The sequence below is a fragment of the Fukomys damarensis genome, unplaced genomic scaffold, assembly GCF_012274545.1.
Source record: "Fukomys damarensis isolate Sample0158 unplaced genomic scaffold, DMR_v1.0_HiC HiC_scaffold_23, whole genome shotgun sequence".
NCBI classification, from domain to species: Eukaryota; Metazoa; Chordata; class Mammalia; order Rodentia; family Bathyergidae; genus Fukomys; species Fukomys damarensis.
Genome location: NW_022900935.1, coordinates 59,075,118 through 59,083,648, shown reverse-complemented (window position 1 = coordinate 59,083,648; position 8,531 = coordinate 59,075,118). Strand labels below are relative to the sequence as shown.

Here is an 8,531-nt window from a genome sequence, read left to right as displayed (position 1 = left end):
AAAAAACAAAAAAAAAAAAAAAAAAAGAGTCAGTGACAGGGCTGGGGATTTAGCTCAGTGGTTCCAAAGCCTGCTACCTAAGCAAGCTCAAGGACCCAAGTTTGATTCCTGGTACCAAAAAAAAAAAGTCAGTGACATACTTCTGCCGCCTGCCTCGCAAGCACAAGAGCCTGAGTTTGATCCCCGGTACCAAAAAAAATGGTACAAAAAAAAAAAAAAAAAGTCAGTGACAATCTTAGAAAGTACGTAGATGGAAATAAATCCCTGTTGAAATGGCAGCACATGACACTGCCATTCCACTGACATTCTGAAATCTTTCACCATGCAACTCATTTTCATGTCTCTTTATAATAAACTGATACCTAAACTGACATCCACAGTCTCTAAAATTGAGTTTCACTGTACTGATATAAACTTTTTCCAAATAAATATGCAAATTTTTTTAAAAATTCCCTTTCCACAGCTTCTGGGTATCTCTACAATGGTGACTAAACTTTTCCATCTAGACCAATTCCTTCGGGCCTCAGCTTCACATATCCAACACCTAACCCAAGGATCTGCAGGTTATCTAACTATAAAGCTATTCCCATCACTACAGCTAAAAAAGTAACTTTTCCTTTGAATCGGGTTTCCCTATGTTGCCCAGGTTAGTCTTTAAGCCCTTGGGCTCAAGCATTCCTCCTACCTCAGCCTCCCAAGTGGCTGGGGAGACAGACGTGCACCAATGTGCCCTAGTCTAAAAGGGGCTCTTGGGGCTGAGGGTACAGCACTTGTCTAACATACGAGGCACATGTACAATCAGCAGCAGCACAAAAAAAACAAACCTCACCCTCAAACCTCACTCCACACTCACAACTGGCCAGAGCCTTCCCCAGCTGTCAGAAGTAATCCTTGAGTCACGTTCTACTCTGAAATAAGCCCGAGTCTGACCACTCCCAGCTCTTGAAGTCTAATCCATGCCATCAACTATCACTGGAACCACTGATAGCATACCTTAGCACCTGATTCTTTTAAATGGTTATTATCTACCATGAAAACAGAAAAAAGCCTCACGGAGGATGGGGAATCTAGGATTCTCATGTTGCTTAGAAGAGATAATGGCACACAGTTGAAATGCCATAAATATTCTTGACAATGATTTGGGTTAACAAATACTCTGGGCTCAAGACAGTCCAGGCAACAACTAATCAAAAAACTATACAAAAATTAAGTGGGCCGGGAATTTAGCTCAGTGGCACCGCACCTGCCTCACAACAAGATCCTGAGTTAGATCCCCAGTACCCCAAAAAACCCCAAAATACCCAGCAATGTTCACTGAACCTTCCTCAGTGCTGCTCTCAACATGGAATGTGGTCTCTGCCCTCCAAAAGCTACCACATTTTCCCTAAAAATAAGACCTAACTGGAAAGTAAGCCCTAGAATGATTTTTCAGAATGCTTGTAATATAAGCCCTACCCTCCAAATAAGCCCCAGTTGGCCAGGCATGATGGCAAACACCTGCAATCTTAGCACTCAGGAGGCTGAGGCAGGAGGACCACCTTAAATTGGAGGCCAGGCTGTTTTACATAGTAAGTACAATGCCATCCTGAAAGACGCAGGGAGACCCTGTCTTAAGAAAAGAAAAAAAAAGTCTCAGTTAAGATAAGCAGCCAGATGGACACATTTAGTATGTTTCAATACAAGATGGACATACTGAATTATAAAAAAATAATAGTATACAATTAAATATAAACTGGGTGCAGGAATTTGTCTGTAATCCCAGCACTCAAAAGGCTTGAGACAGGAGAAATGAGAGTTCAAGGTAAGCCTGGACTACATAGCAAGTGCTTGTCTCCAAAAAATACATATATATAAATAAATAATATTATTAACATTAATACTTAAAATAAATACTAAATAATAATTATTTGCAAATACTCAAGCTAGTGCCTTTGGATGAGAGGTAAACACCTATGTAAAGTGATTAACTCAACTTATGCCGAATGACCAACTGGAGTGCACACACATGAATAAATGTGCACACTTCAAAATGGATGGGCATGGTTGTGTCTAACATGAATCTTCATAATTCAATACATCATGTTGTAACGGATGTATTAATGCACCATGTGAAATGTTGTGTGAACTGTGGTGCCTGTAATTTTTTATCATATTTGTGTGGAATATCATTCTTTTTTTTTCTGAGACAGGTTCACTTTGCAACCCAGGCGGCCTCCAACTTGTGGCAATCTTCCCTCTTCAGGCTCTTCCACATGTTGGGATTACAAGCGTGTGACACCACACCACTAGACCATCATTCTTAACTGTCTTTTGTTACCACGCCTGTCTCGTAAGACTTCAATTAACACTTGATTTAGTGGGAAGTTTGTGAAGCCTCACCTGCAAGAGGTCATGACTTGAATGAAGGAAGAATTCATGGGATAAAATCACTGACAGCTGTGTTGCCAATGCACTACAAGTAGGCTACACGGACAAGAAGTGCTTATTTAAGGAGGCGTCTATTGCTGTGCATGAGAGACTGGGGTCAATGGCTCTACAGGAAATGGGAGTTGCAAAACATTCCAGCTGAGGGCCGGGGATTTAGCTCAGTGGTTCTGCCGCCTGCCTCGCAAGTACAAGGACTCAAGTTCAATCCCCAGTACCAAAAAAAATTCAAGCTAAAATTCAGGGTTTGGAGACTTGTAAGACATTCTACAAGATGGCATGACTATTATCTGAATAGATGTAGATTTCTGTATATAAATTAATGCAGATTATTGTACATGAAAAAAATAGGACATCCCCTGAAAACATGCCCTGTTGCACCTTTAGGGCAAAAATTAATATAAGACAGTCTTATTTTGGGGGAAATACAGTAGTAGTTAGACTGGGCTTGGTAGCACACACCTGTAGTCCTAGAACTTAGGAGGCTGAGACAGGGCAAGTTCAAGGCTATCCTGGGCTCATACTAAAATTCTATCTCAAAGAAAAAAGGGGGGGCTAGCAGTCAAGAATAGAGCAAGGGGCTGGGGATGTACCTCAGTGGCACCACACCTACCTAACAAGCACAAGGCCCAAGTTTGATTCCCAGTACCTGAACTAAAAAAAAAAGTTAGAGAAAGGTAACCAAAGGGACAAACACACAAAGGAGAAAATCTGACTTGGCCAACACACACTCTCTCTCTCTGACAGTGCTAAGGGTCAGACCCAGCACTTTACTACTGAGCTGCCTCCCAGCTCAACTTGGCCACCTCTTATCAGAATAGACCAGACAAGAGCGAAGCATTTCATACAAACTGCTAGAACACTAGATATCCATATGCAAAAAAGTGGTACATCCCAACACTCTGAGCAGCTAAAGCAGGAAGATCACAACTTTGAGCCAAGCATAGGCAACTTAGTGAGCTCTCTCAAAAATAGAAATAAAGCCTGCATCATGGCACACACCTGTAATCCCAGCACTCCGGACGCTGGGATAGGATTGCAGCAAATTCAAGGCCAGCCTGAACTACATACTGTAGCAAGACCCTGTTTCGGAAAACAAAACAATACTAAAAGCATAGAAAATCTCTCTAACCTTGAAGTAAGCCAAGATTAGACGCAGAAACACAAACTAAGGGGCCAAGGATGTAACTCAGCAGCACAGTACCTGCCTGGCAAGCACTAGGCCCTGAGTTCAATTCCTAGTACCAAAAAAGAAAAAGACCAAAAAACACAAATTAAAAAGCCAGGTGTGGCGGCACACACTTGTACTCCTAGCACTCAGGAGACTGAGGCAGGATGATAAAGTGTTCTAGGCCACGGGCCAGGGATTTAACTCAGTGGTGCCACCACCTGCCTCGCAAGCATAAGGCCCTGACCTCAATCCCCAGTACAAAAAAGTTCTGGGCCAGTTTGAGTGACTTACAGAGATTTTGCCTCAAAATAATCTAAAATGGGATAGGGATGTAGCTCAGTACTAGAATACCTGCCTAGCACGCACAAGGCCCTCGGTCCAATCTCCAACACCAGGAAGAAAAAAAAAAGGATTTACAAATAAGCACATAAAGATTCCAATAACTTTCATGATTACAGAAATACAAACCAAAATTATTATGAGCACCAGGACATGCCTGTAATTCATTCCAATTGTCAGGAATTTGAGGCAGGAGGATTGCTGCAAGTTTTAGACCAATCTAGGCTATACAGTGAGTTCAAAACCAGCCTGAACTACATAGTGAGACCCTGTCTCAAAAATCCAAAAAAATGATTACCAACTTTGAATCTATGCTTAATCATCCTTGAATGTGCTAATTACTAACGTGTCATTATGCATCATGAGAAGAACTGTCTAAAGATAGTCTCTGAACTTGAAAGAGTTGAAATTTAGACTCTATAGACTATGGGGCTCTACCAAGATAATGCCCTTCAATCACACTCTACACGCAATGCCAACCAGCTTTCTACGTGATCTCCCTAATGCCAACCCAGCACATTACTACTCAGTATAAACATCAGTTTAGAGCATCTTCATTCCCTTGGTAACTCACAGCTCAGTATCAAAGTAGGGCTTGGAGTTGGACAGGTGCTGAAAAGTCTCTCCCATCAAAGTTCTGACATGAGTGGAAAAGGAAAGGCAAGATGTGACAAGTAGCCTGATAAAAGTGCCAGTGACTGAGATACACTAATTCTTTTTCTCAAACACACACACATGGTCCTTGATGGATATTTAAGACTCAAAGTACTTTCGATATTATTCAATATTTAACACTTTACTGTAAAATGCTTGACAGGAATAACAACCCACATTAACTGCTCTTATCTGAGCTCAAGAATTAAGATTTTAGGCTGGGGATTTAGCTCAGTGGTTCTGCTGCCTGCCTCGAAAGCGCAAGGACCCAAGTTCGATCCCGATACCAAAAAAAAAGAATTAAGATTTTAGGTTTCATTTTGTCTAGCTGGTTGCGAAATGACCTCTATTTTTTCATTTTTGCTTTTGTCACAGAGTGCTTTACAATTTAACCGCTCACCTTACTAAAAAGTACAGGTAGCTCTATTTCCTAAAATGCAAAAACAGGGGCTGTGGGGTGGAATAAAATAAAATTTATCAAAAATAAAATAAAATGCAAAAACAGCCAGGCATAGCGGCACAGGCCTATAATACCAGAACTCAGGAGGCTGAGGCAGAAGGATCTCTGAGAGTCCAAGGTAAGCCTGAACTACTTAGATCCTGTCTTTAAAAAAAAAAAAAAAAAAAAAGGCAGAGCCAGGGATTTAGTTCAGTGGTGCTGCTGCCTTGCAAAAGCAAGGACCAGAGTTCGATCTCAACTCCATACCAAAAGCAAACAAAAGACAAAAACAGTAGGTCAGAAGCTGAGCATAGTGATGCATACCCATAATCCCAGCACTCTGGGAGGCTGAAGCAGGAAGAATGCAAGCCTACCTGGGGCCATCTAGCAACAACCCTCTCAAGAGTAAAAATCAAATTTTAAAAAGAGGGCTAGGGGCCTGGATTTAGCTCAGTGGTTCCACCGCCTGCCTCGCAAACACAACGACCTGAGTTCAATCCCTGGTACAAAAGACAGACAGAAAGGAGAGAGGAGAGAGGGAGAAAGAGCGAGCTAAGGATGTGCGTAGCTGCGGACAATCCTCAATATGCTAAATAAATTATAAGAGTGACTTACAACTCGGTGGTATTTATAAATTACTAGAAGCTAGGAGATGCAAAACTCTGAAAGCCCCTATTTGCACATATTTGACCTAGTGAGAGTTTGGGGATAGTTTTGCTGAGTTTGCTGGAGCGTTCATCTGAAAAAAGCAAGACATAAAGCAAGGAAGAGAAAAATATTCCAGGCAGCGAGCATAGTTCTCTCTTATCTAGAGCCTACGAATTTCTTCACCACATACCATGCACACTTGATATACATACTTTTCTCGAGAACTCAAAGCAAACACAGGACAATAAAATCAGAATGAGTCCCTCGAGAAAATAAATTTGTTCAATAAACCTTAAGCCAATACAGCACGACAGACAGAAGTCAAGGTCACGGTACTGCGATGGGGTGTTTAGCTCTGCTGAAAGAAAAAAAAAGCCCCAATTCTTCTGCTTCACCTGAGTCCACTATAACGCCTAAGAAGAAAACAAAGGGAAACAGAAAGGTAAAGACCAGGGAAAAAGTGGGAAGGAGTGAGACCTCCGGGGCCGGGGTTTGTAAGTATACAAAGAACCAAAAACCAAGCGACCGCTAGCTACCGCCTGAACTTAGTTCCTAGTTAATACAGAAACCTCTGGACCCCGGCAATGGAGTCGAAGGAAGGAGACATGAGCACGGCAAGGAAGTAGACAAGCCTGAAGCGACAAAGTAGATGCAGTCCTCAGACAGCGAGAGCAAACAAGCCAGTTCAGGGCACCCTTACAGTAACCGCCGGCTCCCCATCAAGCTCCTCCATATCGCCACACGACCGCGTCCCGGACCTCTCCGAGCAGCCACTGCTCCCGAATCGGGCCTCCCGCCCTCCAGACAGCTACATAAAAGGACCTCCGCCCTGGCGCCTACTACGGTGCCTGCAGGGCCAATCCCCCCAACTCCGCAGGGGCCTTTCGTCTCAGCCACGATCCATCCTTCTGCGGCCTTCCAAGTGTGTCCCTCCTTCCTGGCCTAGAAAGTACGTCAAGGAAATCAGCACACGGGGAGGACAGCCTCACAGGACTTTCTCACTAGATCAGGCAGCGTCGTAGACTGGAAGCCCTCGCGAGCCGGGGGCGGTGCTTTTGCGCGTGCGTGGGCGGGCGCGGCAGCCTAGTCCAGAGTCCGGGGCTGCTTGGGGCCTGCCTGCCTCTGCCTTCTGACGCTGGTTGTGTTCGCTTTTTCGTGGCTCCCCGTGTAGCGTCTTCGGAGCCGAGACGGTACAATGAACAGAGCTATGTTCGAACGCAGTCACCGTCACTCCCACCCAAAACACAGAAGCACGCGGACAAAGTTGATGCAGCTGAAACAACTGTGAAATCCCGACAGCTGGGCTTGCCTGACTGCACACAGATCCTGGTTTTGTTATCTCTAAGGAAAAGGAGACCAAAGCGCTCCAATCAGGGAATCCCTGGCCTTGTTTGGAAAAGTCAAATGTTTGAATAACTGCAGGACATTAAATTGTTTTCGTATTTGTTTTGGATAGCATATACAACAAGAATAGTATTGGTTCTGAATTTCCAATTAAAGACTTTTTGAACGAATTTAATTCAAAATTTCAAAGTAAGTCCTTGGGGCCTGAGGATTTAACTTAGTGGTAGAATGCTTACCTGGTATGTATGAGGCCCTGGGTTCAATCCCCAGTAACAAAAAAACAAACAAACAAACAAATGGAAGGGAGAAAGTAAATTCATTCTCCAAGGAAGGGTGAGGCAGGAGGATTGCAAGTTCAAGTCCAGCCTAGTCAATTTAACCAGAACATGTTTCAAAAAGGCGGGGGCGGGGATTTATCAGGGCCACCGCGCCTACCTTGCAAGCGCAAGGTCCAGAGTTTGATCCCCGGTACCAAAAGGAGCTGGGGTGAGGAGGAAGCCGCAAATGTAGTTAAGCGCAAAAGTCCTAGGTTCAATCCTAAATACTGGAGGAGAAAGAGACAACAAGGGAAATTACAGCTAAAAGCAGTAGTATTCTATATACTGATTTATATAATATATAAACATAGATATTTCTTCTTTAGCCTCAATGCACTTCAAAGAATAGGGTTCCAATAAGGTTTTTTTGTGCACCTTTTTATATACTTCTAAGAGAGTATTACTGGGAAAATAAGCCAAGGATGGTGGCACATGCCTGTCATCCGAGCACTCTGGGAGAATGAGGCAGGAGGGTCGAAAATTCAAGTCCAGCCTGGGCAATTCTGCAACATATAGAAAATCTTGTTTAAAAAAAAAAAAAATACTGAGCGGGGTGTGGTGACACATGCCTGTAATCCCAGCATTCTGGAGGCAGAGGCAGGAGGATTGTTGTGAGTTCAAGCCCAGTCTGGGCTACATAGCAAGACCCTGTCTCAAAAAGAAAGAAAAAATAAAAACAGGCAGGGATGTAAGTAGCTCAGTACAAAGGCCTCTTTGTTCAATCCCCAACATTGAATTATTTTTCTTTTCCTCTACCTCAACCCTTCTTTCAAGATTGAGAACTCTTAGATTCCATCTAACTTGGAATAGTCTTCAGTTACACAGATGACATGCCAGTTGAGCTATATCAAAACTTTAAACAGTTCGTGTCTCACAGGGGCCTTGTACAGGGTGCTTTATGGGCTGGGGATTTAGCTCAGTGGCACTGCGCCAGCCTCCCAAGAACAAGGTCCTGAGTTTGATCCCCAGTACAAATAAGAAAAAAATATATAAATGGGCTGGTGATGTAGCTCAATGATAGAGCACTTGTCTAGCAAATGTTAAAATCAGTTTTAAATCGTTCCAAATTTAAGCTTGTAATCAGTCTCAAACCAAAGGATCTGTGCTAACTAAAACTATGGCCTGAGCCAGGTGTGGTGGTACACATCTATAATCCCAATACTTGAGAGCCTGAAGCAAGAAAATCTCCAAATTG

At 43.2% G+C, this 8,531-nt stretch overlaps 1 protein-coding gene across 3 annotated transcripts in view; it reads right to left on the bottom strand.

Annotated features, from left to right (window-relative positions):
- The window catches only part of Nup85 (nucleoporin 85), a 30,360-nt gene extending 23,710 nt beyond the window's left edge, over positions 1–6,650 (bottom strand). For 2 of the 3 annotated variants that reach the window (XM_010630766.3, XM_010630767.3), the window contains exon 1: positions 6,376–6,650. In XM_010630766.3, the coding sequence (XP_010629068.1) occupies positions 6,376–6,408 (33 nt within the window). In that variant the 5' untranslated portion in view covers positions 6,409–6,650. Of the gene's footprint in view, positions 1–2,379; positions 2,742–6,375 lie in introns of those variants that run through there. The other variant, XM_019208442.2, reaches the window with a different exon arrangement.
- Positions 6,651–8,531: the final 1,881 nt, after the last annotated feature.